Here is a 12,679-nt window from a genome sequence, read left to right on the forward strand (position 1 = left end):
ATGTAATAACACATTCTGTTATGCATTTTAAAACTAATTTTTTATCCATTGTTACTCAGTGTTGGGTGCAAATAGTTACTAAGTAATTAGTTACTGTAATTTAATTACTTTCCCCTTGAAAAATAAAGTAAGGGATTACTTTTTCCCTGTAATTTAATTACAGTAACATCCGATGTAATTAAACTAAATGCTGTGTGTAATATATGTGTGTGCAGAAGTGGAATTGACATCAAAATTCAAAGTCTAACTTTAAAATCCGTGCTTAAATATAATCCTCACGTTTGTAATCCTTTGGTCAGTTAATAATACTACTTTATGTCGTTTTACATTATTTATTTGAATGAATTAAAAGAGACGTTTCATGTCTATCCTTGAATCACTTAACTAATCAAGGTTGATATAGGATATAGAAAGTAATTAGTAATAAGTAATAAAATACTTTTTGAAGAGAGTAATTTGTACAGTAATCTAATTACATTATCGAATATGTATGAGTAACAAGTAATTAATTACTTTTTCAGAGTAATTTACCCAACACTGTTGTTACTTTAATAAAAAAAAGTATGTTCAATGGAATTTCATAAATGTGTTTTTGATTGTTATCAGTATTACTTGACAGCCAAGTGAATGACAGAAATGTTAAACAAACAGGTTAAGGTTTATTGGTAATATTAAAGACTCACATTACATATATTGCTTACAATTGTGTGCAAATCTATTATGTGTACTTTATTTGTCTACAATGTACTGTGTCTGTAAATGTTAAAAAAAGATAGCAATATCGAAAGATTTGGTTGAAGACAGCAATACAGGGGCACTCGACTATTTGCAGGATCTGTGTTATTAATTATATAAGTCACGGTTCCTGATATCTTTAGTGAGATTTTTTCGGTATCGTATGTATACTTGTTTTACTTCTGTTTCTCCAGTATGATGATTTAATTGGTCTTTACTGTACCGCTCTGTATACTTTCAGTTCACAGCTCAATATCAGTGATAACTCCAAAATGGGGCCCCGGTGACGTGAATAAACCCATGTGTCTTACAAAAGCCGATTCAATCATCATACATTTTCATGACCATAACCCAAAGCTGCAATTCTCATCATCATCAAGGGACTTTCCATTAGCTGTCATAATGAATCATCTCAGTATGTGTAATCTCTAGTGGACTGTACATGGACCTGAGACCTCTCGTTTGATTCTAGCCTTCAGCCTACGCAATTCTGCATGATCGCCCTCTACTTTAAGTCCGTTCTCTGTCAGAAGCCAAGCCTTGTCAAGCTGCTGCTCTCCAAAGTGCTGCAGGGCAAAGCGCAGAAACAGTTCAGCCAGCCGTTGTCTTCCGGGGCCAGCCTCCACACACAGCAAAGCCTGTTCCTCATGCAGGTCCAGGGCTTGAGAAAAGTCTTGTAAGCTGGACTCTTCGCGGCGGCACAGCAGGAGACTGCGGCCTCTGCGGCACAGGTCCTCTGTCCTGATCGCATGTTCCTCGCCATTGTCATAGCTGTGACCTTCGATGACCTTGTTGAGATCATACACAGCCCTTTCATGAAGGCCAAGGTGCGACAGACAGGCTGCACGCTGCCTAAGATAGCGAAGCTTCTTATCGTTGACCGCTCGTCCTGCCAACGTCAGCAGGGCTAAAGCGTGTTCCCACTTGCCGCTTTGGGAAACACTGCTGGCCTGCTGAGATGCTACCTGGAAGTCCGCAAAAACAATCCTTGGCATTCAAATGGTCCGTATCCAAATCATCAAATAAATGTATGTGTAATACATATTTGTTTGCGCTTGTGATTACCTCTGCCACTCGTTTCCTTTGAGACATCTGCATAAGACCGATCAGAAAGTCCAGTGTTGCTGGTTCTTTCTCAGCTACCTCACTCAGATAGTCGGCTGCCATTGTGTAGTCCTGGTCCCAGGCCTTTACCACACCCCACCTGGCTTTAGCTGTGGCCTCCCTAGGCTCCTGACCAAACACTTGCTTAAGATGTCCACCTGCTGCATTCACCTCCCCTTTGTAAAGGACAATACATTTTATATCAAGTTACATGATTTGTTTTCTACACGAGTGACATTTATATCTTCTGCACCACTTACCTTTGGCAAGTAGTGTGTCTATGTACAGGAGGTGCCACCTAGGTTCCCTGCAGTCAGTGTTCATTAGTGCTCCACCAATCAAAAAGGCCTCACGAAGATGCTCCTCCCTGCAGGGTACAGGGTTGGCCAATAGGATCTCTGCTAGGCTGCTTTGACAGTGTTGGCCCAACCATTCACTAATGAGTTTTCGGGCTTTGTCTTTAAGGGACAGCATGCTCCGAGTGACCTCTTCAGCATCGGACTGTAGGGCAACCAGTATGTCTTGAGTGCATTCCTAGAAAATTACAATGAGAGTTGACTATGAGTTTATTACACGAAAATGCATCAAGCTGTGCACTTTATTTGTGATTGTATGCCCTGGGATCAAACCCATACGCTTGGCATTGGCACGGTCTGCCAGATGAGATACAAGAAACCTCATGATAATAATACCTTTTGCTGGTTTAGCATAAGATAAGTGAATCCTCTGCCACACAAAGCCTGCACATGATCTGTGTGCTCCTTTAGGATGGTAGTATAGTCAAAGATTGCCGTCTTCCATTGGCCCAGTAAAGCATAACATCTTGCTCTCTCCAGCAGTGAATCTACTGCTCCACCACCTAAGGAATAGACAGTATATTCAATTGACATGCAGCTTCAAAACAAGTTATATTTTCTTAGTTTACTGTATTCTTTCTGTTTCATGAAACTTGCATGAAGTGATTCACAGTATGAAAAAAAGGTCTGAGGTTGATTTGGTTGAAATTCAACAGACAATGAACTGGTAATAAAAATTTGTAATGGTCTCTTAATTTTTTCCACGGTTGTATGTTTCATCCACTTCAAATCTAAGTCTATGTACTGATGAGTTTAAAAAAAGTCCTTAGAATCAATTCCAGGAGACGAATATTTACAACAACAAATATTTATCCGACAAATATTAGAGCTCAAGAGGAGGCTTTGTTTTAAGAGAAAAAATGTCATTTAGATAAAATCAGTAGTGTGAATTCCTGTAAGCACAAAACTGCTCTTTTTTTCTGTGCTGGAATACATGAAGTCCTACACAGATTCATGTAATCTAATTATCTAACGATATTTGTTTCCTGCAAAATCATATAATTATAAATAACATATTTCTAACATATACCTGAGGCCATAATGGCGATGGACAAATAGGCCACAGCTTCCCTAATGGCAGTTTCTGCTTGTTGGCCACACAGAATACGTTTTGAGGCATTGTGACAATGGTTTTCCAAAAGGACTCGGTCTTGCGTAGATGTTACGGAGAGAAGTGGGCGCAGACAGCTAGTGTCTCCAGAATTAATAAATTTTTTCAAAAGCTGTAGGGCGAGAGACAGTTCATTATAAAGAGGACAAACCGATAAATTGTTGTTGTGGAAGCATTTTATTTGTTTAAATTTGTGTTGCTTCTTAAGAAAAACAATACGCAACCTGATAGGCATCGTAAAGGAAGCCGCGATGCAGCTGCAGTATCGCTAGGCGGGCGAGAACAGGAGGCCGTGGAGCTGTGCGCTCAATGTTAAGGAGAAGCCGGTAAGCCTCCTCAACCCGACCCAGCTTGTACAAAGCATCTGCTGTAAGAATCTGAGGTCCATCTGCACCAGGTTGCAGCTCGGTTAGTAGAAGGGCGAGAGCGTGCACACCAACTGCAATCCTAAAGCATGCACAGGAAACCAAATAAGAGATAAGACAACAAAGATAGCGAGACGTTGAGAACCTCATGTACCTTTGACTGTTGTTGCTGTGCTCGTGTTCCTGTACTTGTTGTGTTCTGGGATCTGAGTCAGCTTTCTGCTCGCCGGTTCCCTCAAGCATAGCTCTCCCCTGTTCCAGCAACACGGTGCACAGCAAACCACGGTAATTCCACGGTACCAGGCACCTCACGGTTAAAGCCGTGTCCTGCAGCTGTAACCGGCTCGCTGTGATATAATCCAGAGCCGTCAGGTAATGTGAGCCGTCCATCATACGGAGGATACCCCTACCACATAGTGCACGCACGCAGCTGGGGGGATGAGGAGCATTGTGCTCAATTACGGCCTGGAAATCCTCAAGAGCGCTTTTTTGGTCGTCGGTAAAGAGATGGGAAAACCCTCTTAGGACTTGCACCGTGTTCTGATAGCTTTGTTGGGCCGGGGCTGCGGTGGCTAGCTGGCTGCTTATGGAAAGGGCTTCTCTATGTTCCCCACGCATAAGGAGACAATCTGCCAAACGTACGCGCAGTTCCCTACCTCCTCCACCTGACTCTAAGTGACAGAGAGTTCGTAACTGTGCAATGACGGGATCCAACAACTCCACTCCTTTGTTCAAGCGCAGGTCGGGCCTCGTAAGAATAGCTTCTCTGAATTCTGTCACACCTTTCTCTGCCTGTTGACGTAGTCGGATGCAAGCTGCCACCCCTATGTCACTGTCTGAGAAAAGGCGTTGGAACTGCTGTCTCGCGGCCGCTGGGTGAAGTCCAAAAGCATCACTGAGGTCTTTGCAGACTTCATCTGCTCTCCCGCCTGCTGAGAAAAGGGCGGCTGCCCGGCCCACCATTAAACTAGCTCTTTTCTGTGGTGACATCGGATGCTCCAGATAGCCATTACATGTGTTCGTCTTGGTTTGGGGTTGAAGAGTCAGGGTCAAAGCATCCACACTTTCCACAAACCTTTCTGATGAAAACAAAACTGCTGCTTGAAGCTCTCTTATTTGGATGTCATCTGGTGAAACGGCAAGCAAAAATTCAACCGCTTCATAGGGATCAATACGTTCACTTTCCAGTGAACTTTCCAATTGGTGCTTATCACTGAAAATACAATATCTCTGCGACATTTGCTGGTAAAAAGCTTTAATTATTACAGGCACATGCTGCTTTTGCCTTTCTTTGACAAGTCTAATGGTTTCCGATTTATTTCCATGAAAGGCCTGCAGATAGAGCTGAGGACCTTCGGGATTTCGCAGGTCTGAAAGCAAGCAGGCCAGTGCTCTTGTGAGCTCTAGAACTAACCGTGTTTGGCCTCCTGGTCTGGACATTTTTTTTCCCTCTAAAAGAGTGGAGCACCGCGCAAAGATCTCATCCGAACCATGACCTGCTCCCTGCAGGACAGACTCCATTTTAAAAACAGAAGCAGAAATATTATTGGGGCATAACGTGGACAGGAATACAGCCACAAGACCTTTGCTAAGCCCCTCAATTGAGTTAGGGGAAACTACATTAAGCCAGGCTTCCAGCATCGAGATCACCTCCTCCAAACGGCACGGGTGGAGACCGCGCATGTGTGCCACAGCCGATCCGGCATGGTTTTGGAAAGCATGGGTGTACAGAGCTGCAGCTTTTCCAGGATCACCAGAAAACAATATTTTGTCGCCCTCTCTGCACAGTTTAGCAGCTTCTTGATGGATGCCATTCATGTCTTTTCTCTATTCACATTTGTATTTCCTCCACAAGGGTCCTCGAACAACTTTAATTAAAAGTATATAATTAAAAAGCATTCCTTTTTTATTAACACCAATGATGAGACAGTTAAATGTTAAAATAGCATTCAAATAATATGATATAAACTGAGATGCACACAATTCAACACACGTTTATAAACTAGGACAGAATCGGTCATAATTATTTCTATTACTCACCAATGGGGAGAGAGAAAACAGTACACGGTGACTTAAATTAGTGAAACATTTTCTGTGACGTCAGAAATATACTGTCCTTGTCGAATAATAGTGTGGCATTATTTTAAATAATAGTGTGGCTGTTTGGTTAAAGAAATGCCTCAATCTGACCAGATGACGAGCTTACTGAAACTCTATATGCTGACCCCATGAGTGAACGACGATAAGACACAACACAAAACACGATTACATGGAGAAAACAAAGTTAAACTCTTAAAGATGGGATATTTTTACCGCGTTCGTAGCGTATAAACAACGCCTCAATGACGGAATTCAAAGTTTTCTGTAAATGCTCGTTCACTCCCATATAAAAATAATAGTAACCAAACTCGAGACAATAACAGTAGCCTATAGTAGCAATCTACATGACAAAACTTTATGGAGAAGTTCGCTATTATTAGCTATAATTAGCTATTATCGCTATTATTAGTCACCTGTTTAGTACTTTGTAACATCCAAATTCCAAAAGCCTTGACTACATGACGCACGCGCCGCGGACAGCATGTGTTCACTGGTTGCTATGGACACAACAAACTAACGCTTCCCTTTTCCTGCTGATGTCACTTGTTTGACAAAATAATGGCTCTTTACATTTCCAACAGAAAATTCGTTTCCAAGAATCTGGCTATAATCATAGATGATTTTACCATTGTGCTGTTGTACGCATGGAAATGTAGAAAGAACGAAACTGAAAAAAAAGAAAACAAACAAACAAAAACCTAGTCAAAATGCGTTTGATGTACATTGTGGTTTAAACTGAAGTTAGATGAACCTCAAAAGGAGGGGAATTTCCTTTTCAATAGTTCAGAGGCCTCAGTAATTGAGTGCTGACATTCAGCAAACGTAATGTCAGTACTTTTCTTTGTGTGTAGAACTGCCAAACACTTTTCCTGTCACACTTTCCACAGAACTATGTGTAATCTCTTTACTGTCAAGATCTGAGCCATACTTATTCCACAGATTCATCAAGTGTATAGATTTATTTCAAAAAGGGAAAATTAACACAACTGTGTTGGTGAGTATGCGATACTTACATAAGAAATTCATGGATACGTTCAATATGAATGATAACATTTAAGCACCTGTGTTATCCTCAAAGCCATTAGTCTATTAGTATAAAAACACAAACATTTATTTCTTACAATGTTTTGAACCATTCAGTTACTCTTGAAATATTCACATCTGTACAGTTCTGTGATATTAACTGAGACAAAGATTATTATCACTTTATACAAAGAACTGATGAAACAACACATTAGAGCCAAATAACTTAGAATTGTTAGTTATGAGTGACATGTCAATAGCACAACGTCTAATGGATGTGCTAACATTTATGTGAAAAAAACGCTCTCACACATGAGGAGATGAGGTCAAGATTTCACACTTTGAAAGCTGCAATTGCTCCAACTTCTCTTGCAGTTTCTGAGCGCAGCCTGACAGGTTCATGTAGTGTAACGTTGCATAAATGTTCTCTAGCTTTGCGTCGCCGCTCTGGCTCCACAGACGAAGCATCATGTACTGCTTTTCTAAATAGGACGGGCCTGCCTCCAGTTCAACTCGTTCTATCTGATCATCGGACACAGAAAGCAGTCGTAAAAACTCCTTCCAACGCTGCACAGGGATCTCTCTTATGACGGTGTAAAGCACCGGTGCTGGCCACAACTCCTTCTGCAGTATCTGCATCACTGTGAAAAACATATAGATTTGGTCTTTAGATAAAGATATGGTGTAACTTAAATGTTGTATGAAAGGTTACGAAACGTGATGTGTCAACAGTGTCAGGGCTTATGTTCCTATGCCTCCTACGAAATAAGTTTAGGCATTTAAATGACTGAAATTACACAAAAACTACAATAAAACTAGAAATGAAAGAAATAAAAGAGATTTTGTTATATTAAAGCTTACTAGGCACAAAACTGTTGAAATATAACTAGTAAAAAGACCAAATGTAAAAAATTTAGAAATTCAGAACATTATTTAAACTACAATAAAAGCCATAACTCTGCTCATATCTGATCGAAACTTGGTAAAAACATGAAAAACAGAACTGTTGGGCCCTTTTTGATGCCTAGTCATAATAAATAAGAACCTTTCTAAGAAATTTCATATAACCTTATACGATAAACCCACATAGTTTTTTTCCCATAATTTGAAAATTATCAGTGTTATTTAATCTGCAAGCTTTAATGTTGTCCTGTAAACGTGACGCTGTAGCCTATTCTGGGACACTACCTAACACGTGAGACTTATTAGAAGCTTGAACGCTCTGCCCTATCTGATCAGACAATTCTCAGAAATCCTTTGACTTTGATAACCTAGCACGAAAACTTTAACCCGCCTACATGTCTGACAAATGGATAAGAGTTAGAGTTGACAAGAAAGACTTGTCTTTACTATTAACTGGGAACAAATTGGCAATTACAGTGTAATGTTAGGTTTTGCTTATATAGATTTTTTATTACATTTTGGGTCTCCTTTTGCAATCAAGGGGGTCATGATACTCTGCAGATCTCCATTAAAGAGCCTGTGTGGGTGTCTGGTCGCTGGATCTCTAGAGGAGGGTTTCAGGTGGGGTTCTCTGCAGGCTGAGTCATCTTTCACCTTTATGTGCAAACAAGTGAATATCATCAAACAACGCTTTATTCATCAAAAAGTCAGAAAACATAGACATTCTACAACAAAGAAAAACAGCGTTGCTGAAAATACAAACCATTGTTGAAGGAACATTGAACAAGTCATTAGGTTGATCTGAATAAACAAAGAAAGATAACATTCACTACATTATTAGAATGGGAAATCTCCAAAATGGCCGATAAGAAAAGCACCTCACTCATTTAAATAAACTGCATGTGAGTGTATTCATACCTGGTTGAACCTCAATGCCAACAAGCCAGTTTTTCGCTTGCCAGCAAAACCTTCTCCGTCTGCAGCACCATATGGGGAGAAGACACAGAACAACGCCCAACATGACCAGTATTATCAAAGACAGCAGCAGGAGCGGGACAGGATGAGATGGCTCATCTAAAAAACACAACATTGCACCATTGGTACTCAAAAAATGTGCTTGCTACATAATCAAATAATATTTCTACTTAAAGGGATACTCCCCCCAAAAATGACAATTCTGCCGTGAATTACTCAAGTTATTCCAAACGTTTATACATTTCTTAGTTCTATTGAAATTGGAAGTCAACGGTGCACCAGAGCTGTTTGCTTCCAACATTCCTCAAAATATCTTCTTATACAATCATTTATCCTACTTTGGTCAATGGTGCCTCAGAACTGTTGCTCAGATTCTTACAAATAACTTTTTTGTGTTCAACAGAACAAAGAAATGTGCAGGTTTGGACTTGAGGGTGAGTAATTCATGAAACAATTTTGAATTTTTGAGTCTATTCTTTAGGATGTTATAGTTGTTACCTTGTTTAATACAAAATGATTTACATGCCTCGCTCTTACAGCCAGATCTGAAACATCAAAGAATAATACATGAACAAAGACAACTGATTGTAGTTTCAGCTCAATACACTGTTCGATGTGCTGGTGAAAGTTATATCATAACAGAATGAATATTTTTAGGTGTGCTGGATATTGTCATATTCGGTTGCTATATCTTGGGTGAATAGCAAGGAGGATTATCAAAAATACAGGAAATTCTGATGCTTATTACGCTAACCTTTGCACAGGAAAGCCACAACCCAATAACCTAAATATTTGTAAGCCTTAAATAATTAAACCAAAACTTTTGAAGATCATTGTTGTTGATATATTCCATTATACTTATGAATTCAGTACGTATACCGTATTTAGATTTCTACAATATACATATAAAAGTAGCTTGAATTGTAAAACAGCATACTTTGTACACTCCTGGCACTGTCCGTCAACCAGAAAATAGCCAACCTTACAACTGGTTGTTGTGGTTGTAAATCTGTTTTGTTGATTGCATTTATCTCCACAGCTAATACCTGAGGGATATAAAAGAAATCACATACAGTATTTAGTTTCATGTCCACAAAAGGTTAAGCTCGGCATATTGTATATTTACAATACAAATTATTTTATTTTATATACATTAAATGATACTTACATTCTGTGCAGTTCTGACACTTTTCACAGGATTCGCAATAAAATGTAGATAAAGTTTTCTGGGTTATATAATATCCAGGATGACATCCACACTCTCTGTTTTGTGTTAATGTACAGGGTAGAACTTCTATTTGATCAGCTGTAAACCAGGACACTCCTTATATCTTACATCCAGATAATTTTGTCCGTTTTGATTATTTTATATTAAAAAGCAAAAACTACATAAATTGCATTTATGCAACTGTAGAAAAATACTTAAAAATGTTCAGGCATTAACTGAGTCTTCTGTGATGTTCAACCTACCGCCAATGTTGTCACATGATGTGCAATCCAAACAATAAGGCAATTTATTTCTGAACTTTGTATAAGTACCATTCCTACACAAATGACATTTATTTCCGGAAACGTAAGATCCTGTTAAAAATGAAGATAAAAGCTTTAGCACTTGTTATGATAGTGAAATGTTAAAGACGCTATAAAAATGTATATGCCAAGGAGGTGGAGGTCAATCTTTTAGGAGTGTTTTCCTGTGGTTTTGTTATTATTTTAATGAGTTCTTGAAGACTCACCTGCTGGACACTCAAGGATGTTTTTACTCTGGCATTGAGAGTTTACAGATAGTATAAATATCTGCAATGAAAAAATAATAAGTGGCCTTGAAACAACACAATGAAAACATGACTTTAATATGTAAAGAGACATTATATATATTTTTGAGAGAAAACATGTTTCGAGCTGTTGCTTTTAAATTGTGTTTTTAAAAGCTGACAACGGCAATTTTTTATACAAAATATTTAATATCCTGATCACATTTTATTTAATTGTATGCTTTTCTAACACTTGACAACTTCATTGACAAAAAAATCAATTTTGGGACACCAAAGTTCAATTTTGACAACTGATTTGTGAAATCAACTTACTATACATAGACAACACATTATTTTACTGAAATTACAAGATCCAGTAAACCAAAACAATGAAAAAAATCCACAAAACCAATTCAGAATTTTGCTATAAAAGCCTACATAAAACAAATGACCTATACATAGCACACATTACCTGTGGCATTTGCAAAGGATAGTTTAAATTCATCACATTTGGCAGTTCAAAGACTTTCAGCTGTACAAAACTTACACAGGGTTGGACAAAATAACATAAACAACCATTGCTTTAGGAATAAATATAATTTTGTACTGTGAAAAAAAAACATTGCAGTTAGTTTTGTTGCTATACATGTTGTATGGGATGTATGCCCTAAAGAAGTGTTAAACAAGTTGTGTTTAGCAGTGGTAAGTAGCTACTAGAAATTGATGAAATTGGTGACTATCATGTGGGAGAACTGTGGTTGCCAGTTAAACAAGAGCATCTGCAACATTTAATATTATTTAGTCCAACAACCAAACAATAGCCAAGTTAAATCCTAAAAAATTCAGCTTGTATGAGGAGTAGTGTTTAAGAGGGAGGATGTTTTAGAGAAAAGTAACAGGTCATTCAGACCAATTTAAAGCCTAAAATACTTTCAATCAAGTTAGCCAGCATAAATTCCTAAAAATAGTGAAAATGCCCAACAAGTAAAATTCCTTAAAATCTTAATTTTCAAATCTAAGTTCTCTATAAATCCCTCTTTCTCATCCTTAAGATTCAATGTTTGTTTATTTTATTTACACATTAATTCCGTTTCAGCTAAACACTACAGATGACGATTTCACACACAAAAACTAAGTAACTAAATAATATTACAAAAACATAATTTACCCTTGGTATATATGGCATCTGCCAAATGCATACATATAAATGTATATAATATGCTTACATAAGAATATGTCCAAAGATATGATTATGTTTCTTGATTCATAATGTACGAAAGATATAAACATTAATAAATTAGAGATTACTTATATATAATATTTTATTATTAAATAATAGATGTACTTGAAACTGTACTTTCCAAATCAGACATAAAATGTGTATAATGATAAAAACAGAAATTATTGTAGCATTTCTCAGCAATGGTAATCTCAACAAAGCTGTTAAAAACTGGTACTTACCAATTTAAGACACAATGTAGACACAGTCATGATAAAATAGTGGTTTAGATTCAGCTCAGGATTTAATGATGATAATTACGATATAAAAAAAAAACAGCATTGGATTTTACAGAATGGAATGATCCAAATCTACTACATGTCAGCATCTGTGGCATTCACCTTCTATCTCACTCTCACACAGCATCTGTTTAGACAGGAAGTTAAGTTAGCAAACCAGAAAGCTTTACGGTGAAGATACAAGGAAATGTGAGTGATGAGAAACAGGAAAACACGTCACAATAATAACCTCAACATGCTATGATTGTGTACAGGTTTCATTTACATTATACTCTATTTCATATAAAGTAAATACAATTAATCTTACTTATGTGCATTATATATTACATTTGCATTGACAATATAGTGTAACAACAATATTAAAACAACATATTGATTAAACATCGAAAGAACACACTACACAAGTTGAAACAGTGACATCCAGTAGAGAACAAGAACCATCTTCACTTTTTATTCTGTTGCATATTTAGGTGAGACATTCATATTAAAATGAAATGCAACCACATGCATGTTTAATGTTCTACTGTAGCAAAGCAAAAAGGATAGATTGACATGGCCACAAGACAACTTATGGTCATCTTGATCTAGCTAGCTAGATGCATATAGACCGAAATGGTCTCTGTATTGGTCAGCATCCGTAATTTTACTTTCACACTGAGTAAACCACTCGGAAACGAAGAATGATAACCACATGGTGACTAAAACACTGCCATGTATTAAGAGAGCAGTTTTAAA

At 37.9% G+C, this 12,679-nt stretch overlaps 2 protein-coding genes across 7 annotated transcripts; both read right to left on the bottom strand.

Annotated features, from left to right (window-relative positions):
* Window positions 1-734: 734 nt before the first annotated feature.
* ttc34 (tetratricopeptide repeat domain 34) lies at window positions 735-6,261 on the bottom strand. 5 transcript variants are annotated; one of them, XM_056734002.1, is made up of 9 exons: window positions 5,255-5,288; window positions 5,086-5,174; window positions 3,826-4,798; window positions 3,531-3,753; window positions 3,226-3,418; window positions 2,532-2,698; window positions 2,100-2,373; window positions 1,801-2,015; window positions 735-1,700 (listed from the first exon to the last, which is right to left on the bottom strand). In XM_056734002.1, the coding sequence occupies exons 3-9, from the start codon at window positions 4,659-4,661 to the stop codon at window positions 1,164-1,166; spliced, it is 2,445 nt and encodes an 814-aa protein (XP_056589980.1). In that variant the 5' UTR covers window positions 4,662-4,798; window positions 5,086-5,174; window positions 5,255-5,288; the 3' UTR covers window positions 735-1,163. The 5 variants fall into 5 exon arrangements, with proteins under 5 accessions (XP_056589980.1, XP_056589977.1, XP_056589978.1 ...); XM_056733999.1 differs by adding an exon at window positions 6,185-6,261 and having other exon boundaries at window positions 3,826-5,539; XM_056734000.1 differs by adding an exon at window positions 6,185-6,217 and having other exon boundaries at window positions 3,826-5,530.
* si:ch211-112c15.8 (tumor necrosis factor receptor superfamily member 1A) lies at window positions 5,846-12,058 on the bottom strand. 2 transcript variants are annotated; one of them, XM_056734004.1, is made up of 10 exons: window positions 11,888-12,058; window positions 10,409-10,469; window positions 10,143-10,253; window positions 9,841-9,978; window positions 9,610-9,718; window positions 9,171-9,217; window positions 8,616-8,771; window positions 8,461-8,498; window positions 8,213-8,351; window positions 5,846-7,435 (listed from the first exon to the last, which is right to left on the bottom strand). In XM_056734004.1, exons 1-10 carry the CDS (start codon window positions 11,915-11,917, stop codon window positions 7,101-7,103), a joined length of 1,164 nt encoding a protein of 387 aa, XP_056589982.1. In that variant the 5' UTR covers window positions 11,918-12,058; the 3' UTR covers window positions 5,846-7,100. The 2 variants fall into 2 exon arrangements, with proteins under 2 accessions (XP_056589982.1, XP_056589981.1); XM_056734003.1 differs by lacking the exon at window positions 11,888-12,058 and having other exon boundaries at window positions 10,409-11,573.
* Window positions 12,059-12,679: the final 621 nt, after the last annotated feature.

The sequence above is a fragment of the Triplophysa dalaica genome, chromosome 20 (genome assembly GCF_015846415.1).
Source record: "Triplophysa dalaica isolate WHDGS20190420 chromosome 20, ASM1584641v1, whole genome shotgun sequence".
Lineage (NCBI taxonomy): Eukaryota > Metazoa > Chordata > Actinopteri > Cypriniformes > Nemacheilidae > Triplophysa > Triplophysa dalaica.